Source organism: Callithrix jacchus, chromosome 5, assembly GCF_049354715.1.
Source record: "Callithrix jacchus isolate 240 chromosome 5, calJac240_pri, whole genome shotgun sequence".
NCBI lineage: Eukaryota > Metazoa > Chordata > Mammalia > Primates > Cebidae > Callithrix > Callithrix jacchus.
The window spans coordinates 139,405,882-139,433,362 of record NC_133506.1 but is presented as its reverse complement, the minus strand read 5'-3'; the positions used below and the strand labels follow the sequence as shown (position 1 = coordinate 139,433,362).

Here is a 27,481-nt window from a genome sequence, read left to right as displayed (position 1 = left end):
CCCCCTTTGCTCCCCCTCCCAAAAAAAACCCTTCAGTTTGTTTTTTTTTAATTCAAGACAGGGTTTCAGTCTATCGTCTAGACTGGAGTGCAGTGGTGCAATCTCTGCTTACTGCAACCTCCACCTCCTGGGTCAAGCAAGTCTCATGCCTCAGTCTTCTGAGTAGTTGGGACCATAGTCACTCACCACCATGCCTGGCTAATTTTTGTATTTTTTATGTTGGCCGAGCTGGTCTTGAACTTCTGACCTCAGGTGATCCGCTCACCTCGGCCTCCCAAAGTATTGGGATTATAGGCGTGAGCCACTCCACCTGGCCAACTTCACTTTCCATTTAATGATATCCCTTTACCAAGAACTGTGCTAAGTGGCCTACCTTTCTTTTTTCATCATAGCAACCTTATGACGCACTGCTATCCCATTTTACTGATGAGAAAACTTTGACTAGCTCAGGTGAACCTCCTAGCCGAAGGCTATGCAACTCATAACCTGCTGTAGACCCCATGGCCTCAGCCTCGCTCTCTGTCCTTCAAGGTTATAACCAAACTAATGATTGACTTGGTGGTGAAATGGGGAGAAAAACAAAAACCCTATAAAGCAGTAACTCCAGATTTAACATTATGGTTGAACACTTTGATTTGTTTCCCTTCAGTCTGTTTTCTACTTATTATATACTTACATTTGCAAAAAGAGTAAACTAGGCAGATGTAGTGGCTTATGCCTGTAATCCCAGCACTTTGGGAAGCTGAAGTGAGAGGATAGCTTGAGCCCAGGAGATTGAGACTGCAGTGAGCCATGATCAGGCCACTGTACTCCAGCTTGGGCAGCAGAGTGAGACGCTGTCTCAAGAAAAAAGAATAAATTTAGTTGTTAAACCTATGGTAAACAGAATTTGAGGTTTTTTTTTTGTTGTTTTGTTTTTGAAACAGTTTTGCTCTTGTTGCCCAGGCTGGAGTGCAGTGGTACAGTGCTGCCTCCGCCTCTTGAGAGTCTCCTGCCTCAGCCTTTCAAGTAGCTGAGACTATAGGCATGTACCACCATGCCTGGTGAGTTTTTTGTATTTAGTAGAGACGAGGTTTCACCATGTTGGTCAGCCTGGTCTTGAACCCCTGAACCTCAAGTGATCCATCCACCTTGGCCTCCCAAAGTGCTGGATTAAAGGTGTGAGCCGCCGCGCCTGGACTTGAGTTTTACAAACTTTGGTTACACCTAAAGATGAAAGTGAAATAAACAAGATAAGTCAGAAAACGTACAAAGGGAGCTCCTATAGGGAGTGGTGTATGTGCAATGAAACCATAGATGTTAACATTTTAGAATGTATTCCAATAAATAAAAATAAGACACAGTCTCTTAAATAATTCCCTTGTACACAACACATACCCATCTTCCTTGGTCTTTTTTTTTTTTTTGGTAGAGATAGGGTTTCACCATGTCGCCCAGGCTGGTCTCGAACTCCTAAGCTCAGGCAATCCGCCTGCCTTGGCCTCCCAAAGTACTGGGATTACAGGCGTAAACCACCGTGCTCAGCCCCTCAGTCTTTTTATGTTGTGCAATTAGATGAATGTGGTTGCGACTGATCTTTGCTCACTGGTTTAGGTGTCTCTTTGGAAGTGGAATTTCAGGGCTGGGCTTGGTGACTCCTGCCTGTAATAATCCCAGCACTTTGGGAGGCGGAGGTGGGTGGATCACGAGGTCAGGAGTTTGAGACCAGCCTGGCCAACATGGTGAAACCCTGTCTCTACTAAAAATACAAAAAAAAATTAGCCAGGTGTGGTGGCAGACACCTGTAATCCCGGCTACTTGTGAGGCTGAGGCAGGAGAATCTTTTGAACCCGGGTGGCGGAGGTTGCGATGAGCCAAGATTGCATCATTGCACTCCAGCCTAGGTGACAGAGCCAGACTCTGTCTTAAAAAACGAAAAAGAAAAAAGTGGAATTTCAGGAGCAAGATGATATATATAGAGAGAGGTAGAGTGAGACTGTATAAATTTGTATGTGTCGATTAAGTTCCCTCTTAGAAATCTGTATTTCTCCTTTCCTGCACTGTGTAAGATTGTCTAGTGTCCCAAACTTATCTGTTAAAAGTTTACAGTTTGTTAAAATCGCTAACCTATTTGGGAGTACAGAGATGATGTCAGAGTTTTCTAATTTTGATTAGTTTCCCTTGGCTTCATATGCTTTTGTCATTTCTCAATGACGTATCATCTGCTTAGTTCATTTTTCCCTCTTAAGTCTGTTTCTAGATTTTCCTTGAAGGGGGATGGTCTTGTGTTACTGGAAGAGTTTGCTTGTTTCTTTGTTGGCCTTTGCTCAGGTGTACCTCTTATCTGATTCTGTTACTATGTTTGTGGCCCTGCCATAGCTTCCAGTGGATGAATGGTCCATAAAATGAATCATCTTCATTTTGACCCTGGGCCTATTTGGGTACTTTTAGAAGTATCACATCTTAAGTCTCTTTTCCTTTAGGTTCCTATTCAGTTTATCTGAGGTTTCTATACTCTCATTTTACCACTGTATGGTACTCCATACCTGCTTTAACTGTTTCCCTAAAAGGTCTTCACTAGCTCAGTAATAACTGTGAAAAGTTATTTTGTATCTTTTCTAACGTTTTGATCTAAAGTTTGTGTTAATCTATGGTATTAGAGAAGCTTTTGGAGTCCAAAAAACCTCTTCATCTCTCTAGCTTAGTTAAGTTCTTTCTTTCTGAAGCATCACTGATTTAAAGGTAGTAGAAATAGATTTTTTTTGTTTTTTATTTTTATTTTTAGAGATGGGGTTTCACCATGTTGGCCAGGTTGGTCTTGAACTCCTGACCTCAGGTGATCCACCTGCCTCGGCCTCCCAAAGTGCTGGGATTACAGGCATGAGCCACTGTGCCTGGCTATTGACTGATTTTTATGAGTACAATCTCAAGTGAGACATTTTCTAAGTATCTTTATTATTATAAAACATTTCTTTTAAGAGGGTATTCTTGACACTGTGTTAATTTTTATGAATGCTTTTATACCTATCCAGGACTCCTCGTCCAGTCATTGTGGAGCCCATGGAGCAGTTTGATGATGAAGATGGCTTGCCAGAGAAGCTGATGCAGAAAACTCAACAATACCATAAGTAAGATTTTATTATTAGATATTTTATATATGTGCTATCAAGGGTGTTTACTACATTTGTTTTTAAGTATTGTTGAGTTATGAGGTGTTCTGTTTATTTGTATAATCTGGTTAGTAGAGTGGCCTGGTCTACATGGAATGCTAGTAGTTTTCTTTCCTTCTTTTTTTTTTTTTTTTTTTTTTTTTTTGGAGACAGTGCCTTGTTCTGTCATCCTGGAATGCAGTGGTGTGATCTTGGCTCCCTGCAGTCTCTACCTTCCGCGTTTGAGTGATTCTCGTGCCTCAGCCTCCTGAGTAGCTGGGATTACAGGCACACACCACCATGCCTAGCTAATAGTTTTCTTTTTTTATATGGGTAAAACATGGTAATTTTTTAAGAAAAGACTCCTTTTACAGCTGGGGCAGGTTGGGTAGTAGGAAGACACTGTCAATAATACTTATGACAGAAAAACAATGAATTCTAGGTAACATGAAAATACCTTTTTTTTGTTTTTTTTTTGAGATGGAGTCTTGCTCTCATAGCACAGGCTGGAGTGCAGTGGTGTGATCTCACCGTAACCTCCATCTCCTGGGTTCAAGGGTTTCTTCTTCCTCAGCCTCCCAAGTAGCTGGGATTACAGGCATATGCCACCATGCCTGGCTAATTTTTTTTTTTTTTTTAGTAGAGGCAGGGTTTCACCATGTTGGCCAGGCTGGTCTTGAATTCCTGACCTCAGGTGATCCGCCTGCTTTGGCCTCCCAAAGTGTTAGGATTACAGGTGTGAGCCACTGCGCTCAGCTGAAAATACTTATTAAGTTTTATTTTATGCTTCAGGTCTGTTGTAGGTTAAAAGGAGACTTTTGGTGTGCTGGGTTGGAGCAGGGTATGCCCAGTTAAATAGCCAGATACAGGGGAAGAACTCTTAGAAATTGCAAAAAATAACTCATTTTCAAAATTTTGAGTGTTTATTCTTTTGCCCTTTTCACTTATAATAATACAAGTATATTTACATAAGTTATCTATATGAGTGCATTATTATTTTTTCAGTTTGTAAAGCTTTATTAAACATTTCGAACAGCTGTGCAACAAACACACCACATAAAAGTTCTAGAATAGCAATCCAAATGTTTCACAAGTATGGCCTCACAGTCTCATTCCCTAGATGGACTGCCTCTAGTTCTGTTCTCTGCCTGGGCCACCTCCCTTTCCCCTCCAATTACTTTTGCAGAGTGCATTATGTTTTTAAAAACATAATGTACTTGGCTGGGCACGGTGGCTCAAGCCTGTAATCCCAGCACTTTGAGAAGCCGAGGCAGGTAGATCATTTGAGGTCGAGAGTTTGAGACCAGGCTGGCCAACATGGTGAAACCCCATCTCTACTAAAAATATAAAAATTAGCTGGGCGTGGTGGCATATGCCTGTAATCCCAGCTCCTTGGGAGGCTGAGGCAGGAGAATTGCTTGAACCTGGGAGGTGGAGGTTGCTGTGAGCTGAGATCACGCCATTGCATTTCAGCCTGGGTGACAGAATGAGACTTCGTCTCAAAAAAAAAAAAGTCACTTATTTATTTATATTTTTGAGACAGTCTCACTCTGTCACCCAGGCTGGAATGCAGTGGTGCAATCTCTGCTCACTGCAACCTCCACCTCCTGGGTTCAAGGGATTCTTGTGCCTCACCCTCCCAAGGAGCTGGGATTACAGGTGTGCACCATCGTGCCCAGCCAATTTTTGTATTTTTGGTAGAGACGGGGTTTCACCCTGCTGGCCAGGCTGGTCTCGAACTCCTGACCTCAGGTGATCTACCTGCCTTGGCCTCCGAAAGGGCTGGGTTTACAGGTGTGGGCCACTGCACCCCACCCACTTGTTTATTACATAAATAAAACCTAGAGTGCCTTTTTGTTAGCCACTGTTCTAGGTGCTGGCAGTGTCGTCAAGCAGATAGTTGGATTTATACCTAGGAATTAGAGCAACTGTCCTGGCTGGATTTATTAACATGATATTTTAAAGTCAAGGGATCAAACCCTGAACCCTGGAGTACTCTGGTGTGTAGAGGTTGGGAACATCAGAAGGAATCAAAAACTACTGAAAAGAGAGCATTCATTCATTGGAGTAGGAGATTGAACCATCTGACTGTGTCCTGGAAGCAAGGGAAGAGAGAATTTCAGGGAGGAAGCATTAGTAGTAATTGATTATAATTCCTATCTATTCTGATTTCCCCTACAATTCCCTCCCCTCCCCCTTCCCCTCCCCCCCTTCCCCTCCCTCCCTTCCCCCTCCCCTTTGCCCTCCCTCTCCCCCACCCCTTCCTCCTCCCCCTCCTCCTTTCTTCTTTCTTTCTTTTTTTTTTTGAGACAGGGTCTGGCTCTGTTGCCCAGACTACATTGTAGTGGCATGATCATGGCTCACTGCAGTCTCTACCTCCTGGTCTCAAGTGATCCTTCCACCTCAGCCCCCTTCCCCTGCCAAGTAGCTGGGACTATAGTTGTGAACCACCATGTCCCATTAATTTTTAAAATTTTTTAAAGACAGGTTTTTTTTATGTTGCTCAGGATGGTCTCAAACTCCTGGGCTCAAGCGATCTGCCCCGCCTCCCAAAGTTGAGTTTACAGGTGTGAGGCACTGGACCTGGCCACAATGCCAGTTTTTGAAGGGTTCCTGTGACTTCCTCTTCACTTAACTTTTTACTTGTTATGGGTCACCATTACAAATGTGAAATAGAGCATACTTTTGGATTTGGGAGAAAGAGAACTAGAAGTACAACGTTGTTAAAAGAATAGACTTTATAGACAATATTTGTTTATATATTTAATGGTCTCAGCAAACCTTAATAAGACCTAGTTGTGGCCAGACACAGTGGCTCATGCCTGTAATCCCAGCACTTTGGGAGGCCGAGGCAGGTGGATCATGAGGTCAGGAGTTCAAGACCAGTCTGACCAACATGGTGAAACTCCGTCTGTATCTACTAAAAATACAAAAATTAGCCAGGGGTGGTGGCTCATGCCTGTAATCCCAGCTACTCAGGCGGCTGAGCCCTGGAGGTGGAGAATGTAGTGAGCTGAGATTGTGCCACTGCACTCCAGCCTGGGTGGCAGAGCAAGACTCTGTCTCAAAAAAAAAAAAAAAAGCTAGTTATAATTTCATTTTACTACTAAAGATTTATAAGCCAGGCGTGGTGGCTCACACCTGTAATCCTAGCACTTTGGGAGGCTGAGACGAGTGGATCACCTGAGGTCGGGAGTTTGAGACCAGCCTGGCCAAGATGGTGAAACCCTGTCTCTACTAAAAATACAAAATTAGCCAGGTGTGGTGGCACATGCCTGTAATCCCAGCTACTTGGGAGACTGAGACAGGAGAATCGCTTGAACCTGAGAAGTGGAGGTTGCAGTGAGCCAAGATCGTGCCATTGTTCTCCAGCAAGGACAATAAGAGCAAAACTCCTTCTCAAAAAAAAAAAAAAAAAGATTTATTCCCAGAAGAAAATGCTTACAAAGCATAAGAGCCAAGATTCAAATTTACTTGCAGCTATGAAAAAGCATGTTATGTCAGTGTTGTTTTTTTTTTTTTCCTGTGGGAGAAAAGAAATAATTTTAAAATGTAGTCAATTTTTGACTTAGGAACTGCTGACTAATAATTGTTTTAGAAAAATGAGTGGTTGGTAGATTGTCCCACTCTTTCCCATTTTCCAGTCGTGCTTTAAAAAGAAAAAAAATCCAAGTAGGTTTTTTAGATAGAGGGTCCTTAGGATCATGGCTGGTCTTTGGTATTTCTTCATGTGCTTCTGAAGATCTTTCCCTCTTGTGTTACCACATCTTTCTCTCTGTGACAGTCTTCCCCTTTCTCCCAGATTTGTCATACCCATTCCTCCTCACCTCCATACCCCAAAATAAAAGTTAAAATTTATATTTGTAGCAAGTTACCTATGCTTTTATTCATAGAGTGGGATTGTGTTCCTATCAGTACTTTTTTTCTCTTTTTTGTTTGTTATGACACAGGGTTTTGCTCTTGTTGCCCAAGCTGGAGTGCACTGGCACAATCTCGGCTTACTGCAACCTCTGCCTCCTGGGTTCAGGCAATTCTTCTGCCTCAGCCTCCTGAGTAGCTGGGATTACAGGCACACGCCACCGTGTCCAGCTAATTTTTTGTATTTTTAGTAGAGACGGGGTTTCACCGTGTTGACCAGGATGGTCTCGATCTCTTGACCTCGTGGTCCACCCGCCTCGGCCTCCCAAAGTGCTGGGATTACAGGCTTGAGCTACCGCGCCTGGCCAGAACTTTTTAATAGTGGCTGTTATAGGCAAGACTAATTGAAGATTTTTCTGCAAAAATTTCTTGGAAGTTGGCTGGGTGTGATGGCTCTTACCTGTAATTCCAACACTTTGGGAGGCAGAATGGTTGCTTGAGTCTAGGAGTTTAAGACCAGCCTGGATAACATAGTGGTACCTCATCTCTACAAAAAATGGAAAAATTAACTGGTCATGGTGGCATGCCCCTTTAATCCTAGCTACTCTGCAGCTTCAGGTGGGAGGATTGCTTGAGCCTGGGAGGTTGATTGGGCAGTGAGTCTTAATTGTGCCACTGTACTCCAGTGTGGGCAAGTGAGCAAGACCCTGTCTCAAAAAATTCCAAAACAACAGCAACAACAACCAGAATTCTTTAAAGGGAAAAAAAATTGATTGGGACCAGGTGTGGTGTCTTGCACCTGTAATTTTGGCACTTTTGGAGGCTGAGGAATGAGGAATACTTGAGGCCAGGAGTTTGAGATCAGTCATATTTTTTATATGTCTCTAAAACATATATTTACATCTATATATCTCATATATATATATATAAATGAAGTCTTTCAGATACATTCATAGGCCTTTATTTTAATTTGGTAATTTGCTCATTTATTTATTCAAGAATTATATATTTAATGTATGTACTGCATTCTAGGTCCTTGAGGTACGGAAGTTAACATACATTTGATGTCATCAATTGAGTTTATAGGCTACCGAGGGAAAGAGCTATTAAATAGTTAACTGTAATTGTAGTGAGTTAGGCCTGGATTTGGTTGCCTATCCAATTAATTTGGCACATAACACTCAATAATATCTAGCTGGTTTTAATAGTAAAAATATCTGATCCAGACAGTTAATCCATGTGTTGAAGACTTTCCTTTGTAAAATGTTAAATTGACTGAAAACCAGAAAATGAAACCTCCAAAAGCAGAAATTTTATAGGTAATAATTAGGAGAGTCTGGGTTGTAGCATCAGATTGTCTAAGTTTTGAATCATTGTTCCATTATTAGTTGAACATCCTTGGGCAGTTTCTTAAGCTCAGACCTGTAATCACAATATTGTCATGAGGTAATTCATCTAGACATGGTGTCTCAAACAGTGCCTTGAACATTGTAAATGCTTGTTCCTGTTCGCATTTGTTCTTGTTTTACCTTTTAAACATAAATTTCTGTATGTTTTAATGTAAATTTAGGGAAAGAGAACAACCACCACGGTTTGCTCAACCTGGGACATTTGAATTTGAGTATGCCTCTCGATGGAAGGCCCTTGATGAAATGGAAAAGCAGCAGCGTGAGCAGGTTGACAGAAACATCAGAGAAGCCAAAGAGAAACTGGAAGCAGAAATGGAAGCAGCGAGGCATGAACACCAATTAATGCTAATGAGGCAAGGTAAACATGGGTTTTCATGTAGATGTGGTATGATTTTTATTTCCTTTAAGTGTGTATACCATTTATGTACTACTGTGTAAAGTGCCATTTAGGAGTTTAGAGAAAAAGTTGGAACTCAACATACTAGGTATGAAGATCTCAGAGAACTTAAGAAAAAAAAACTTATTAAAAGTTAGTTTTACTTATGCAAGTAGTATTGTTGGAGGTAATTTGAGGATATTGAACTGTGCCAGTAGCACCAGTAGCAAAGATACATGATTCTGTTGGCAAACAGAGAAACAAGGTGGGTGAGTTTTGGTAGGTAGACATGGCACATGTAGGACTTTTTGTTTGATGAAAAGAAGAATTTGGACAAATGCTGGCTATTTAAGATTATTCTTGCACATTTGAAAGAGTACAGATGGATAATCTGGTAGAGACAAAAAAGATTCATGTTTACAGATGGATGTGGGGATATAGGAAAAGTATATTCTGAGTAATTGGCAAGAATATACACACATACATACATACATACATACATACATTTTTTTAAGACGGAGTCTTGCTCTGTCCCCCAGGCTGGAGTGCAATGGTTCGATCATGGCTCACTGCAACCTCCGCCTCCCGAGTTCACACAATTCTCCTGCCTCAGCCTCCCGAGTAGCTGGGATTACAGGCCCAGATAATTTTTGTATATTTAGTAGAAATGGGTTTTCACCATGTTGGCCAGGTGGTGTCAAACTCCTGACCTCAGGCGATCCGCTTGCCTCAGCCTCCCAAAGTGCTGGGATTCCAGGGGTAAGCCACCGTGCCTGGCCAATTGGCAAGAATATTTAAGAGCAGTCAATAACAGGTGATAATTTATTATAGTCCACTGGACAAATAACTAACAATATGACAAGCTGCTTAAATACATGTCAAAAGCTCACTACTCCTGTTTCTCTATTACCTTTCTTTTTATGCCCATCCATGTTAATTATCTGTATCTCCTCTCCCTTTTTGTCTCTTCTTAAATTTTCTGTATAATTTTTCCTGGTTCTTCCTATCATTCATCTTTTCCACTACCCATAATGAGTTTTAAATTTCTTAAAATAAGCATCTGATTGCTTTCTATTTTGCTTTTAAGTTTTTGTTTTGTTTTAACTTAGCATTTGAGTAAATGTTTATCTGCCTTCTCTTGGCTGTCCCCAGAGATCAAGGTACCACAGTTGCCTGCCTGAGTTTCTGCAGTAGTGTTCCTGATGAACTTTTCTGTCATCCAATCTTGGCTTTCTTTAAACTGTTCTGTATACTAGATTCAGTATTTTTTTTAGCAGGTGAAAATTTGATCATTCATTTCTAAATCCTTTTGGGTAAATTCTCATTTCCTTAAAATGAAATGTAGGGTTTTTTTTTTTTTGGTGTGTGTGTTCTAGTATTTTGTACATCACTATTCAGTAAATGTTTATTGAGCAGTTATGATCAAGTCATTGAATAACTGTGCCGATGCCACATATGTTAAAACAAAATCAAGCTCAACAAACAGTATAAACTAGTCAGGTGTTTTGGTTTACTTTGTACCCTAAACCTGGCAGTTCTGTAAGTTTACTATTCTGACAAAATTGAATTCATTTCTGTATTATAGTAGGTTTAAAAATAAACTGTCTTCTGTTTTGCAGAAAACTTGAAAGTGTTTCAGTTAAAGATAATCATTCATTGGCTGTTAGAGCTGGAAGAGAGGTTTTTTTTTTTTTGTATTCTTTCTTTTTGAGATAGAATCTCTGTCACCTAGCCTGGAGTGCCATGGTACAGTCTCGGCTCAGGGCAACCTCTGCCTCCTGTGTTCAAGCAGTTCTTGGGCCTGAGCCTCCCTAGTAGCTGGGACTACCGGTGTGCCACCATGCCTGGCTAATTTTTTTTTTTTTAGATGGAAGTTTGCTCTTGTTGCCCAGGCTGGAGTGCATTGGTGTGATCTTGGCTCACTGTAACCTCCACCTTGGGTTCAAGCGATCCTCCTGCCTCAGCATCCGAAGTGGCTGGGATTACAAGAGTGTGCTACCACACTTGGGTAATTTTTTGTATTTTTAGTAGAGATGTGGTTTCACTGTGTTGGCCAGGCTGATCTCAAACTCCTGACCTCAGGTGATCTGCCTGCCTTGGCCTCCCAAAGTGCTGGGATTACAAGCATGAGCCACTGTGCTTGTAATATAATTTCAGCATGTTGGCGAAACTGGTTTTGAACTCATAGCCTCAAGTGATCTGCCCACCTTGGCCTCCCAAAGTGCTGAGATTACAGATGTGAGCCACCATGCCCGGCTGAAAGATCTTAAAGTTTGTCCCGGTGGTTTTGAAATTTTGTTACACATTAGAATCATCTTGGAAATTTAAAAAATTTTGATTCCTGGGCCTTGTGGTTGCTCTAGCCCTTCTGTTCAATATGAATTATTTTCTCTTAACCTGCTGGGCACTTCTTTGCCATTTCGTTTCCCACCTATCTACTGTTGTGCTTAGTTAGGAAATAATGTTGATTAGAGGTGGAAGCATCCGTTTTAAAGATTTGTCTTGATGCTACAGACAAACGGTGGTATAACATTCATTAATTTAGCACATCTTTAATGTTAGTTATAAGAGACACATCTGAGGTACTGAGGATATATTGATGGCAAAGAACATTTCCTTAGACTTCAGTTTTTTCTTGAGCTCTTAGAAAACTTTGCCTGAAGGTATTTTGACATTTGAAGTAGAGTAATTTTGCATAGCTATTTTTCCCATGAGTTTTAAGTTTTTTTATTTTTTTGAGACGGAGTTTCACTCTTGTTACCCAGGCTGGAGTGCAATGGTGCGATCTTGGCTCACCGCAACCTCCGCCTCCTGGGTTCAGGCAATTCTCCTGCTTCAGCCTCCTGAGTAGCTGGGTTTACAGGCATGCGCCACCATGCCCAGCTAATTTTTTGTATTTTTAGTACAGACGGGGTTTCACCATGTTGACCAGGATGGTCTTGATCTCTTGACCTCGTGATCCACCTGCGTCGGCCTCCCAAAGTGTTGGGATTACAGGCTTGAGCCATTGTGCCCGGCCCAAGTTTTAAGTTTTGTGCGTGTTCATTTAAAATCTCTTTTAATATCTTGGTTTATAATGTTAGAAAATCACATTGCCTCTTGCATCCTACTCCCTGCTTCTGGTTCACTTGTGCTAAAGTACTTATTTCATCAAAAGTCTGCAGTTGGTAAATTTCACTTTTACTTCGTTTAAAAATTTACAAAGTTGCTGGGCTCAGTGGCTCACGCCTGTAATCCCAGTACTTTGGGAGGCTGAGGCAGGTGGATCACCTGAGGTTGGGAGTTCGAGACCACCCTGACCAACTTGGAGAAACGCTGTCTCTATAAAAAATAAAAAATTAGCTGAGCATGATGGCACATACCTGTAATCCCAGCAACTTGGGAAGCTGAGGCAGGAGAATCGCTTGAACCTGGGAGGGCAGAGGTTGCAGTGAGCCAAGATCTCGACATTGCACTTTAGCCTGGGCAACGAGTGAAACTCGGTCTAAAAAAAAAAAAAAATTTAAAAAGTTACGACTTCCTCCCATTTGTTCTACAGTTTTATATTTCTTCCATTTTTTTTTTTCTTCTTTTTTGAGACAGATTCTTGCTCTGTTGCCCAAGCTGGAGTGCTGGAATGCAGTGGCACAATCTTAATTCATTGCATCCTCCGCCTTCTGGGTTGAAGTGATTCTCCTGCTTCAGCCTCCCAAGGAGCTGGGATTACAGGTGCGTGTCACCGTGCCTGGCTAATTTTGCCTTTTTAGTAAAGATGGAGTTTCACCGTATTGGTCAGGCTAGTCTTGAACTCCATACCTCAGGTGATCACCCTCCTCGGCCTCCCAAAGTGCTGTGATTACAAGCATGAGCCACCACACCCAGCCTACAATTTTATATTTCATCCAGTGTTTCTAAGTATGCATTCAGGTTGAGGTTTAATTAATCTTAGTTGTGTGGTTCTGCAGAGACATGTATTATGACATATCATGGAAGGAGAAATCTCAAACAGTACAGAAGAAGTGTCCCTCATTCCCTACCTTCTGCTTTTTTGTAGGGATCACTCTTCCGTATTTTAATTCTTTTTTGTATCCTTCAATGAAAATAAAAAAACTTGCATATGTCATTAGATGTTTGTGTGTATTTGTAAGCAAAAAAAAAAAAAATAGCAAAACAAACTGTCTGGGCGCAGCATGCCTGTAATTCTAGCACTTTGGGAAGCTGAGGTGGGAGGGTTGCTTGAGTCCAGCAGTTCAGGACTATTAACCTCAGCAACATGGTGAAACCCCATCTCTACCAAAAGTACAAAAATTACCCGGGCATGGTGGCATGTGTCTGTAGTTGCAGCTGCTTGTGGAGGCTGAGGTGGGCAGATCGCTTGAGCCCGGGAGCTTGAGGCTGTAGTGAGCTATAATTGTGCCACTGTATTCCAGCTTGGGTGACAGAACGAGACCCTGTCTCAAAACAACAAAAAAGCTGTTGACCTTTTCTATACCTTTTTTCCTTCTACATGGGTATATATGTAAGTCTCTGCCTTATATTTTTAATGGCTGTATGGTATTCTTCTAAGTGGTTATAGTTAGTTTAGTTCATCCTCTTTTGATTGATAACAATTTTCATTTTGTTTTTAAAAGCAGTGCTGCAAAGAATATATGTGCATGCATCAAAATTTCTGTAAATATTGATTCTTATTGAACACACGGGTACCTTATAATTGTTTCATTTATAGTTTATTGACAGTTATTTAGTCCTTTCTAGATTCAAATCCTATTTATTTATTTACGAATGAGATGGGGTCTTGTTTTGTCACCCAAGCTGGAGTGCAGTGGTGCAATCTCAGCTCACTACAACCTCTGCTTCCCAGGTTCAAACGATTCTCCAGGCGCAGCCTCCCAAGTATCTGGGACTACAGGAATGAGCCACCACACCTGGCTAAATATTGTATTTTTAGTTGAGACAGGGTTTTGCCATGTTGACCAGCCTGGTCTCGAACCCCTGGCCTCAAGTGATCTGACCACATTGACCTCCCAAAGTGCTGGAATTACAGGCGTGAGCCCCTGCACCTAGCCTCATTACATTTATTACAAGTTATTTTTATTTCTTCTCCCATGTCTTTTTGATCATTAGTATAGGAGAACATTTCTGAATTTTCTTAATGGTTATTTTTATGTTACCTTTGTGGCTGTATCTTATATAACTCTCAGTAGATAGTATTAGATGTCCCCTATGTATTTTGCTATTACTCCCTCCTTTTCCACTACTGGATTTTTCTTATTATATTATCATTTATTGTGTACACATTTATATTTATAAATGAAGTAATAGAAGGATATTTATTTCCTACAAATGATATCTTGTGCTCTGTGACTACCAAAGAAAAAAGAATGAGAAAATTAGGATATTAGTCTCCTCTTTCTCTTTCTGTCAGTTTTTTATTTTGCCTCTGATTTGTCTGGATTTGTGACACTGAATTAATTTTGTTTAATCATAAACCTCTTATGTGTTTAAGTCTTAATATCTCAAGTAGGTTCAGGCATGACTCTTCTGTTCTTTGTCTGATGTTTATCCTCTCTTGACTTAAGAAGGGCTTAGAGAAACATATTTATTAAACTCTTGTATGTGCTAGGATGCTATCTGTGACTCTTCTACTTTAAACTGGCTCTTGAGTGTTATAAAATTCAGGATCTTTTTCCCCCTTCTTAAGTAATTGATATCATGTTTCATTGTCTTTTGGCATTAAGTGTTTCTGTGGAAATGTCTGAAGCCTGAATTTTTCTCATACTTGCTTTATTACATTTTTCTAACTTTCCATCTTTATATTCAGAATATATCTGTGTACTCTAATACTTCAACTTTTCCTTGAAGCTAGGATGCCCTTTCTTTTCTTTTCTTTCTTTTTTTCCCCTACTTTTTTTTTTTTTTTTAATTTGAGACATCCTCACTCTGTGTCCCAGGCTTGCCAGGCTGGTGTGCAGTAAGTTTTAGCTTACTGCATTCTCAATCTCTTGGGCTCAGTTGATCCTTCCCCTCAGTTTCCCGAGTGGCTGCGACTACAGCTGCATGCCACCATACCCTGCTAATTTTTATATTTTTAAAAATAGAGATGGTGTTTTGCCGTTTTGTCCAGGCTGGTCTCAAACTCCTGGGCTCAAGTATTCTGCCCACCTTGGCCTCAGGGGGATTGTAGATAGGTGTGAGCCACTGTGCCCAGCTTGGATATGCTCTTTTGGTCTGCATATGCAAATCTTATATTTTTAGAAAATAGAATTGTTAGAAGTTAAACATTCAGTTTTCATGACTTGTGCAATATTAAATCAAGAAAACATTTTCTCACAGTCTTGCAAATCAAAATTTTAATTTGTTTATATTCCCCTTTTCTGTATCTGTATTTATGGTACATTGAAATTATAGCATATAATTTTATCATTAAGTTTGTTAGGACAGCATTTTAATTAATTAAGTAATTTGAGACAGTCTTGCTCTGTTGCCTAGGCAGGAGTGCATTGGCATGACCTCTGCTCACTGCAGCCTGTGCCTCCCAGGTTCAAGCTATTCTTCTGCCTCAGCCTCCTGAGTAGCTGGGACTACAGGCCTGTGCCACCACGCCTGGCTAATTTTTGCAGTTTCAGTAGAGAGATGGTTTTGCATTGTTGGCGAAACCAGGCTGGTCTCAAACTCCTGACCTCAAGTGATCCACCTACCTTGGCCTCCCAAAGTGCTGGAATTATTTTTGGGAGGCTGAGGCAGCCTCCCACTTTGGTGAGCCACAGTGCCCAGCTAGGAAAGCATTTCAAAGTGTTATTTGGTCTAGTAAGTAGTAAGTAGTACTGTAGATGATACTTTCATGTCTGCGGATGCCTTTGTTTTATTAAGAAAAATTCCTGAGTGTAATTACCTGGATCAGAAGATAAAGACATCTCTAGTTATGTGCTTTTTACAGTTTTTTTCCCTAGAAGGATATTATCATAGTAATGTACAGATGTATAAGCTTTAGTGAAATTTCAGGAACTTTGGGTATTAGAAACTTTAAAACATACATAATTTAGTAAGCATAAAATAGTAGTTTTAAGTTTATAGTTCTTTTAAGTATAAGGTAATTGTGCTTATTTGATAATTTGATTGTTGGAGTTTTTGAGCTAATTATACTGAAGTTATAGATGAGGTAATAAGATCTGAGAGGTTAAAAGCAGCTTTGTTAACTTGTATAGACTGTCAGTCCTGGCTGTTTGGGAGACTGAGGTGTAATCACTTGAGCCCAGGAATTTGAGACTGTATCGAGCTGTGTTCATGCCACTGCACTCCAGCCTGGGTGACGAGTGAGACCCTGTATCTGAGAGGAAAAAAAAGATATTTAAGTAATTCTAACGAGCATTTAAGGTTGAGAACTTATGTTGCAAAGGTTTGAAATAATTGCAGTCATGTTTAACATTTTTTAAGATAAATGTTTTCTCTATGGACGTATTATCAAAACGACTTGGGCCCTGTTGTCTCATATACGAGAACAGACTTTTCTTTTTTTTTGAGATGGAGTTTTGCTCTTTTGCCGAGGCTGTAGTGCAGTGGTGCCTTCTCCGTTCACTGAAACCTCTGTCTTCCAGTTTCAAGCATTTTTCCTGCCTCAGCTTCCCGAGTAGCTGGGATTATAGGTGCCTGCCACAACACCCAGCTAATTTTTGTATTTTTAGTAGAGATGGGGGTTTCACCATGTTAGCCTGGCTGGTCTCGAACTTACCTCATGATCCACCTGCCTCGGCCTCCCAAAGTGCTGGGATTACAGATGTGAGTCACCGAGCCTGGCCCAAAACAGACTTTTCTTAGCAACATCCCCAAATGCGCATATATATATATATATTATATATATATATATATATATATTTTTTTTTTTTCTGTTTCAGGCTGAGGCCCTAGATCAAATGCATATTTTTAAGTTTTCCAGGTGAGTCTGATCAACTAGATTTGGCTTACTTTGGAATAAGGACAGGGTTTGGCCTGGCATTCCAGTTGAATCATGGAATAGCTGGGGCAACTTTAAAATCTGTCTGAATCCTGACCGGGCGTGGTGGCTTACGTATGTAATCCCAGCACTTTGTGGTAGGTGGACCACCCAAGGTTGAGAGTTCGAGACCAGCCTGACCAACATGGAGAAACCCCGTCTCTACTTAAAAATACAAAATTTGCTGGTGTGGTGGCACATGCCTATAATCCCTGCTACTTGGGAGGTTGAGGCAGGAGAATTGCTTGAACCTGGGAGGCAGAAGTTGCGGTGAGCTGAGATCCCGCCATTGCATTCTAGCCTGGGGGACAAGAGTGAAACTCTGACTCAAAAAAAAAAATCTATCTGAATCCTTTTTTTTCCCTGCATAATTTATAAATGATTGTCTGTTTCTAATCTGTAAAATGGGGAGGATTATATTTACCTTGTTATGGTTACGATGCGTATCTTGCTATTGTTCTGAAGTTTAGGATATTGGTACCTTAGATTAACTTTAGCTGACTACAGTTAAAGTTAATCTAAGGTACCAATATCCTAAACTTCAGCTCTTGAGTATAGGATTTATTAAGAAACATTCAGTTGAGGTAATTTGTTCACTTTAGTCATTTCAGATATAAAGAGAAAAGGGAAAACAACCAGTAATTGTGCCATCCAGAGTATTTTAACATTTTATTATTTAAAAATATATGCATGTGTATATGCATAGTTTTGTACAAAATCATAGACGTAGTTTTTTTTTTTCACTTTTTGCTTGAAAACTTTATTAAAATAAGAATTAAACTTGAAAATAGAGCAATCAGAATGCTAGCCCTTTACATATAAAATCAGCAAGAAAAAGGAAAAAGAGAGAGAAATAAGGAAGGAAGGGAGGGAGGAAGGGCGGGGTAAAGAAAAGGACGAAAAAGCAAAGCAAAGCAAAGAAGCTTTGGAGATTTTTAACATGGAAAGTTTATACACTACTCGGATGTGCAATACAAATGTACTTTTCATTCTCTTACTCTGGAACTCCCCCTATTCCTGATAATGACAGGGATTGGTGATAGTGAAAATACTTTTTTGTTGTTGATAAGTCTTGTTTATATCAGCATTTAGCTTTGCTTTCTTCAAGAATTCTCACTCTTCTTCATAGGACATTGGCTTAGTGAGGGAGGAATGTCATGCTAATTGTCTTTCGAGGGATGGTCCTTGGGTTTTATGTCATTATTCCTGTTTGTCTGGTCTGGTTCTTAAGTGCCCTCTGCTGGTGTCTCTGAAGGCGTGTTTTTGGGCTTTGCATTTGCTGCTGAAAACAATTTGTTATAAAATTATAAGTGAAAATGAGTTCATATAGTTATTATTGATTCTGTTTTTAGTATGTATCAGCTCTTATGTTAAAACAATTACAACCTATTTTATTTTATTTTAGAGGCAGTTCTGCTATGCAACTCAGGCTGGAGTGCAGTGGTGTGATCTTGGCTCACTGCAGCCTTTGCCTCCTGGGCCCAAGAGATCCTCCTACGCCTTAGCTGCCCCAAGTAGCTGGGACTATAGGCGTGTGACACCATGCTTGGCCAACTTTTCGTTTTGTTTTGTTTTTGGAGACAGAGTCTCACCCTGTTACGCAGGCTGGAGTGCATGGCATGATCTTGGCTTACTGCAACCTCTGGCTCCCATATTCAAGTGATTCTCCTGCCTCAACCTCCCGAGTATCTGGAATTATAGGCGTGAACACCCAGCTAATTTTTGTATTTTTAGTAGAGACGGGGTTTCGCCATGTTGGCCAGGCTGGTGTTAAACTCCTGATCTCAGGTGATCCACCTGCCTTGGCCTCCCAAAGTGCTGGAATTAAGCTGTGAGCCACCACGCCTGGGCCTAAGTTTTGTATTTTTTGTAGACAGGGCTTCACCGTGTTGCCCAGCTGGTCTTGAACTCCTCGGCTGAAGTAATCCACCTCCCTCAGCCGCTCAAACTGCTAGGATTACAGGCACAAGCCAGCCTACCTATTTTAATTTCTTGACATAAAGATGAATTTTTTTTTTTTTTGAGATGGAGTCAACTCACTCTGTTGCTTACCTGGGCCTCCCAAAGTGCTGGGATTATGAGTGTGAGCCACCGTGCCAAGCCAAGATGAGTTTTATTATGCTTTTTTCCACCAACAAGAATGAACTTTTTCTTTCTTTCTTTTTTTTTTTTTTTGAGATAGAGTCTTGCTCTGTCTTTCAGGCTGGAGTGCAGTGGTGCGATCTTGACTCACTGCATCCTCCACCTCCCCGTCAGATGATTCTCCTGCCTTAGCCTTCTGAGTAGCTGGGACTACAGGCGCATGCCCCCACATCGAGCTAATTTTTGTAGTTTTGGTTGAGTTGGGGTTTTGCCATGTTGGTCATGCTGGTTTCGAATTCCTGGCCTCAAATGATCTGCCTGCCTTGGCCTCCTAAAGTACTGGGGTTGCAGGTGTGAGCCATCGCGCCTGGCCAAGAATGAACTTGAATACTCTTTTTTTTTATATACATGAAGAAATGTGCTCAGAAAGTATATTTATTTGATTAATTACTCAGCTTACATTTATTATAAAATGACTAGTATATCAGTATGTTGTCAGTGATAGAGAACCTTTATGCGTATTGGAAAAATATGGAAAGTGAAACTAAAAATATTAATATGCTGTCATTATTTTATAGATCTAATGAGGCGTCAAGAAGAACTCAGACGCTTAGAAGAACTCAGAAACCAAGAGCTGCAAAAACGGAAGCAAATACAACTAAGGTAAAAGAAGATAATTGTAAGAAACATGAATGTATGTCTTGTTAATAAAACTCCCCACTACCGGTTATAAGTTGTATATGTTGAGTATCACAGGAAAAAATAGGAAAATTGCCTATTTTAACCACATACAGTGAATTACTTCATAATTCTTTGCTGTTGTTAGTTTGGCTGGTTAAGGGCACTTTGAATACGAACACTTTGAACTTAAGGGTTTTAGGTATTATTATAAGTAATTCATTGTAAGAATATGCTGTGAACATCGATTTTTCCAGAGATGGATATATTTGAGTTGCTTTTAGTTTTTATTTTGTCATGTGTACTCTACTATGAATATTTCTTTATGTATCTTTGTGCTTCTGATAATGTCTGAAAAAGATTTCTGAGGCTGAGGGTGGTGGCTCATGCCTGTAATTCTAGCACTTTGGGAGGCCGAGGTGGGCAGTCAGATCACCTGAGGTCAGTAGTTCAAGACCAGCCTGCTGAACATGGGGAAACAGTGTCTCTACTAAAAATAAAAAAATTAGCCAGGCATGGTGGCATGCACCTGTAATCCCAGCTACTCAGGAGGCTGAGGTAGGAGAATCACTTGAACCTGGGAGGCAGAGGTTGTGGTGATTCAAGATCTTGCCACTGTACTCCAGCCTGGGCTACAGAGTGAGACTCTATCTCAAAAAAAAAAAATTTTGATGGTCAGCTTAAAATTTTTTAGGTTTAAGTAAGGATGTTTGGGAGAGTGGTTAATTCAAGATGTTAAACCCAAATTGACAACTCACCTTGTGCCTATGGTATTTAATTGCAAAATATAATGGTATAAACATTATTTTTCAAAGGTTCAGAAATCATATTAGTTAGGAAATATTGTGAACAAAGCTATGATAGTTGAAACAAACTTAGAAATCTGTTTTTGAAAATAATATTTGTTTTAAAAATAAAAAGTGCTTGTGATAAGAAAATAAGGTGCTCATGGGGACGTAAAAGTAAAGAAAAACGTGAAAAACCATGAACAAATTTGACGATTCTCTGGTCTGCAGAGAGGTGATGTTCTGCATATTTTGATGTGGTTTTTTTTTTCACATTTTTGTACCTGAATTTATCAATATGTAAATATTTCTATATGATTTTACTCTACCCAATTCATTTTTAAATTATATTCCCTGGACAGACAGCATTAACATTTACCTAGGGAATTGTCAGAAATGTAATCTCAAGCCTCTCCGCAGAACTGCTGAATGAGAAACTATAGTGGTGGGACCCAGCCACCTGGAATCCTCCAGGTTATTCAGATATATCTAAAAGCTTGAGAACCACTATATTTTTTTTTACAACTTTGAAACATTAATGTGCCTCCCTCAGGGACCTTTTTTAAAACTTCTTTTTCTTTCCTTTTTATATAAACATGTTCAAATCTCTTATACTTTTTTTTAACATGGAGTCTCACTCTTGTCGCCAGGCTGGAGTGCAGTGGCGCAATTGCAGCTCTCTGCAATCTCTGCCTCCTGGGTTCACTCAATTTTCCTACCTCAGCCTCCTGAGTAGCTCAGACTACAGGCGGTGCACTACCACGCCTGGCTAATTTTTGTATTTTTTAGTAGTGATGGGGTTTTACCACGTTGGCCAGGATGGTTTCGATCTCTTGACCTCGTGATACTCCCACCTTGGCCTCCCAAAGTGCTGGGATTACAGGCATGAGCCACTGTGACTGACTGGTTTTTTTTTGAGGCAGCGTTTCACTCTTGTTTCCCAGTGCAGTGGTGTGATCTCGGCTCACTGTAACCTTTGCCCCCTGGGTTCAAGTGATTCTCCCGCCTAAGCCTCCTGAGCAGCTGGGATTACAGGCATACACCACCACAGCAAGCTAATTTTGTATTTTTAGTGGAGATGGGGATTCACCATGTTGGTCAGGCTGGACCTGACCAACTCCTGACCTTAGGTGGTCTGCCTGCTTCGGCCTCCCAAAGTGCTGGGATTACAGGTGTGAGCCACCATGCCCAGCCAGATTATTCTACTTTTAACAAAGATAAGGAAACCTCCTCTACCTTAACTAAAGTCTTACTTGAATCCAGCTTTTTCCTCTTAAATTTAGACATGACAGCTAGACTTTTTGAAATTGTACCTACTCCTCGTGTAAGCAAAAAATAAATCACTAAAAGCAAATAGAATATGAGGGTGAATTGCAAAATAGGATTAAAAAATATAGTAAATTAACTGAATTTTCTTACAGATGAATAACATATTACATTGAAAGGGGATAGGGAAGAAAACAAGGAATCTAAATAACTGGAAAATAGTATCTTGACTAGATATCATAATAGTAATAAGAACCATGCATAAATTCTGTAAGCTAGTTAGGCGTATGAGCTTGTTGTTCTTAAACTGCTTTGTGTGTATACTTACATGAACAGATTAGTACATACAGTCTTTTGTATCTGTGGATTCTACATCCGTGGATTTAGCCAATTGTGGATTAATACTATCTGGGGAAAAAATTGTGTATATACTAACATGAACAGATTTTTTAACTTGTCATTTTCTAAACAGTGCAGCATAACCACTATTTACATAGTCTTTTCATTGTATTAGATATTATGAGTAATCTAGAGATGTTTGAAATGTGTAGGAGGATGTGTATAGGTTGTATGCAAATATTACATCATATGTCGGGGACTTGAGCATCCCTGGATTCTGGTGTCTGAGGGAGGTTCTGGAAACAAACCCCTGCACATACCAAGGTGTGACTGTATATTGTGGATAATGAGACCCAGGTTTCTCATTATTAGAGAAAGATGAATGCCTAAAATTAAAATCCTGTGGTGTTGGATTTGAATCAGAGATACAAACTCATTGCATTTAATATTGACAGATACATGAAGAAATATAGGTATATGTTTATGTATGGGTCAATATGTATACATTACTGTATTTTATTTTTAATAATTAAAAAAAAACTATTTCTTTTAAGAGACAGGGTCTTGCCCTGTCACTTAGGCTGAAGTGCAGTGTCAGAATCATATAGCTGACTGTAACCTTGAACTCCTGGGCTCAAATAATCCTGCCTCAATCCTGCCCAAGTAGCTGGGACTATATATAGGTGTGTACCACCATACCTAGCTAATTTTTTAATTTTTATTTTTTGTAGAGATGGGATTATGCTGTGTTGCTTAGGCTGGTGTCAAACTTCTGGCCTCAAGCGCTCCTCCCGCCTTGGCCTCCCAAAGCACTGATAGTACAGGCATGTGCCACCATGCCTAGTCCATGTGCAGTATTTATGGCTTTTTCTACTGAGAGGCTCTAGAGGCATTGATGCTTTAGATAGCAGTGAACATAGCTGGTGCCTCAATCTCTAATAATAATTGTTACAGACAAGCTTTTTTGATGGATGCCAAAGTTGGTGGGCAAAAACTTGAGAAGAAGGATTTTTGCATAGTCTCAAATTTGTATTAAGTATAAATGAAAAAAATATTAAATTTAAAGTGGAGAAACCCAGTAGATACCACCATAATCAAATACTAAATTTCATATCACCTGTAATAAGACCGTTGACATCAGGAGCCTCTTGATACAATTCACTGAATGGGATATAACATTATTTCTGTGATATTCTTGCCAGGTATGTATAATCTCATTCCAGTCATGAGATAACATCAGAGAAACCCAAATTCAAGGGCATTCTACAAAATAATCAGTTCTCTTTAATAGTGTCAGGTTCATGAAAGATAGAAAAACTGGACTATTACAGACCAGTGGAGACTAAGGAGCAGTAACAACTAAATGCAATGTGGGATTCTGGGTAAGGTTTTGGAACAGAAGAAAGGTATTAGTGGGCTTGTAGTCCCAGCTACTTAGGAGGCCGAGGTGGGTGGGTTGATTGAACTCAGGAGTTCTGGATTGTAGTGCACTGTGCAGATTGGATGTCTACATTAAGTTCAGCATCAATATGGTGACCTTCTGGGAGCAGGGGACTACCAGGTTACCTAAGGAGAGATGAATCAGCCCAGGTCAGAAATGGAGTAGATAAATACTCCTGGGCTGATTAGTAGTGGGATAGCGCCTGTGTTTAGCCACGGCACCCCAGCCTGGGAAATGTAGCAAGGCCCTGTCTCTTAAAAAAAATAAAAATAATTAAAGAAAACAGGTATCAGTGGGGAAACTGGTGAAATTTTAATAATGTCTGTAGTTAATTATAATATTGTGCCTGGTATTCATTCCTGGTTTTCATAATGTTGTACTATGGTTATACAAGGTGTTACTATTAGGGGAAGCTCGTGAGGCACATATAGGATAGGTTATTGATTTAATCATAGGCTGAGATATTGCATGCTTGTTGCATATATGGTAATTTTTTATTGCATCATTTTTAAATTATGTAATCTCCATATAAGGGCATCAGATTGAATTTAAAATTCAGTGAACTGAATACTAATAGTAAAAGTATCTCAATATGAGATAGTAATTTGATAAGTAACCGTTAAGTTTGGCTAAGTTCTAGCAAATAGAGGCCGTGATAAATCTGTTGCAACCTTAGTCTTGCCTGGTGGCTGGGGAATTTCTTTTGAAATTAATGGTAAGAATCTTGATTTAAGAAGTATGAACAACTTGCCTTAAAATTGAGTAGTTTTGTAGTACGTATAAAGGAAAAAAAAAGAGGTTATGTCTAGGAACTCATGTATCCCATATTTGCAAGAGGGAGCAAATGAAGAAAATGGTCACAATTAAACTGAAGAGATGGACCTGGCTGAGACTGCTACAAAGTAAAACAGCATTAATTGTTAACAAGACAAATAATCTGACTCTGCCTTTGTGTTTTACTTTAGTTGGAAGATAGAAAAATTGGCCTAGCACGGTATATTTTGAGAGAAATTTATTTGGAGTACACAAGTTTCTGGTTTTACTTTCAATGCTACAAATAAATTATTTAGTTTTTCATAGGTTGCTTAATTCTTCAGAGGCTGTGGCAGTACCGAAGGATGCAGGGTGAGGGGCTTACATGAACTGGTTCCGCCTATGACTTGACCATTTAGAAGTTTTTCCTTTGTTTTGTTCATTCACTTATTTTTGCATTCCTTCTCTTTCCACCCATTTACTCACCTGCCCACTTCCTTTTTTTGGGGGGGAAGGAGTTTCATTCTTGTCACCCAGGCTAGAGTGGGGTGGTGCGATCTCGGCTCACTACAACCTCCACCACCTCTTGGGTGCAAGTAATTTTCCTGCCTCAGGCTCCTGAGTAGCTGGGATTACAGGTGCCTGTCACCACACCTGGCTAATTTGTGTATTTTTAGTAGAGATGGGGTTTTACCATGTTGGCCAACCTGGTCTTGAACTCTTGACCTCAGTTGAGCAGCCTGTCTTGCCTTCCCAAAGTGTTGGGATTACAGGTGTGGGCTACTGTGCTCGGCCCCACTTCCTTTTCTTTTTCTGAGACGAAGTCACAGTGCCGGCCCCTACTTCCTTTCTTTTTTTTCTGAGATGGAGTCTTGCTTTGTTGCCACAGGCTGGAGTGCAGTGGTGCAATCTTGGCTCACAGCAGCCTCCACCTCCTGGGTTCAAGTGATTCTCCTGCCTCAGCCTCCTGAGTAGCTTGGATTATAGGCGGCCACCACCATGCTTATTTTTTTCGAGATGGAGTCTTGCTCTGTCACCAAAGCTGAAGTGCAGTGGTGTGATCTTGCCTCACTGCAACCTCTGACTCCTGGGTTCAAGTGATTTTCCTGTCTCAGCCTCCCAAGTAGCTGGGATTACAGGTGACTGCCACCACACCTGGTTAATTTTTGTATTTATAGTAGAGACAGGATTTCACCCTAACCCTAACCATGTTTGCCAGGCTGGTCTCAAACTCCTGACCTCAGGTGATCCTCCTTACTTGGCCTCCCAAAGTGCTGGGATTACAAGCATGAGCCACTGCACCTGGCCTCTACTTCCTTTCTTAAGTCATTCAGCAAATTATTATAAAGCCCTTCTGATATCTTGGGCTCTGTGATGGATGTGGAGCCATAGTGCCAAACAAGAATAGCAAGGAGGTTTTATCCACTAGGCACTTTGCGGAATCCTGCAAAAATATTTGAGACCTGAAAATAATTAATGGGCCTCAAAATGAAACAAATTGTAAAATTGAAATTGTATTACTTTTCAATTAAATGTAATGTGAAGGATGTTAAAATTTGTCATAATTGTTAGTTCTCCTCTTTTTAGTAGTTCCATTTGTGAATATACCCTAGGAAGTAATCCTTGACCCGAAGAGGTAATTTATGTAATTATAAAGGTGGTCATCTTGTGGAGTAGAAATAATCGAAGGCAAACATATGGACAATAGGAATGTGTCTATATGCTGTTATTAAATTTAGATTATAGAGTCATCTGTGTGGTATAATCACAAGGGCAATGCTTCTCTTCCCCTAATCATTTCCAGTGTGGTATAGACTTTTTAATACTCTCTTCTATGGTTATAAAAATGATTTTTATTTTATTTTTTAGACAGAATCTCACTTTATCACCTAGAACGGAGTACAGTGATGTGATCATGGCTCTCTGCTGTCTCAACTTCCGGGACTCAAGTGATCTTCCCACCTTAGCCTTTCTAGTAGCAGGGACTACAAGTGTGTGCTACCTACCAGGCCTGGCTTATCTTTTTTGTTGTTGTTGTTTTTTGAGATGGAGTCTTGCTCTGTTGCTGAGGCTGGAGTGCAGTGGCTCAGTCTTGGCTCACTGCAACCTCTGCCTCTTGGGTTTAAGCGATTATCCTGTCTAAGCCTCCTGAGCTGCAGGGATTACAGGTGCCACCACGCCCGACTCATTTTTGTCTTTTTAGTAGAGACAGGATTTCACCATGTGGGCCAGGCTGGTCTTGAACTCCTGACCCAAGTGATCTGCCCATCTCGACCTCTCAAAGTGCTAGGATTACAAAAATGAGCCACTGTACCTGCCCCTATTTCTCTTTTTTAGTGGAGAGAGGTTCTCACTATGTTGCCTAGCCTGATCTCAAATTTATGGGCTCAAGCAATCCTCCCACCTTTGCTTTTGCCTCTGCCTCTGAAAGTGCTGGGATTACAGGTGTGAGCCACCAGGTCTGGCCATAAAAATGATTTGTAAAAGCATTAATAGGAATACCATTCTTTTCCTTGCCTTTTTTCCTGACATTTGCATTGTAGACATTCTTTCATGCCAGTAGATAGAAATCTACCTCTGTACCAGATGTGTTCTTTGGTGTCAGTGAACCTTTTCTCCCATTTATAACTGATTAGTATGTCCTTAACTTTTTGATTTTATAAATATTGCCACAATATATATGTTTTTACATATGTACAGGGGTACATATATTCCTGTTTACTGAAATGGATTTGTACATTTAAAATTATGTGGTAGAAGTTGGCCCCGAAGAAGGTCATTGTGTCTATAATATTGTCTTTGCAATTTGGAAGCTTTGAGACTAGAAGTGTTCTATGCATCCGTATTCAAGTGGCAGTCTGACATGAGTCTATTTGTTGGCAAAGCTTGATCTGAACTCCTGTTACGTGAAACCTTTATTATCTCTAGAGCGCTAATGTTTCTTCTTACTGCAGAAATATTAATGTGGTTGATTATGAGGTGTCCCAGATCCCACTGAGCATATAAATAGTATTAGTATATTATTAGTATATCACCTTTTTGTAAGTATTATTAGTATGATTATATTGACCCTTTTTAAAATGAGAAAAACAAGTTCAACATATTTGGCTTTATTGGATCTTCCCATCCCCACCCACCCTAATGAATGTGAAGTATTTTCTTCATAGTAGAATGTGTGGAATGTGTTAACATTCAGGAAGTGAATTAACTAATTTACTTGAAGATTTTTTTTAAGGATTGTAATAAGAGTTATATTTTAGAGAGCATGACAACACTCTTAAAATAGTGCAGATTTTGCTTGAAATCTCTTAGGAACATTTTTGTTCATGTAGTCTGACATGAAGTCCTTAATTTTTTTCTGTGATGGTAGAAGAAATCACCATATGTTTTAGTTAGC

The 27,481-nt window shown here is 40.1% G+C and overlaps 1 protein-coding gene across 3 annotated transcripts in view; it reads left to right on the top strand.

Moving 5' to 3' along the window:
• The window catches only part of PSPC1 (paraspeckle component 1), a 108,850-nt gene that overhangs the window by 20,718 nt on the left and 60,651 nt on the right, over positions 1–27,481 (top strand). For all 3 annotated transcript variants that reach the window (XR_001911883.4, XR_008481761.2, XM_008997988.5), the window contains exons 3-5: positions 3,012–3,107; positions 8,557–8,753; positions 19,401–19,485. Coding sequence is in view for 1 of the 3 variants with exons in the window: in XM_008997988.5 (XP_008996236.1) it covers positions 3,012–3,107; positions 8,557–8,753; positions 19,401–19,485 (378 nt within the window). In the remaining 2 variants the exon portion in view is untranslated. The remainder of the gene's footprint in view (positions 1–3,011; positions 3,108–8,556; positions 8,754–19,400; positions 19,486–27,481) is intronic.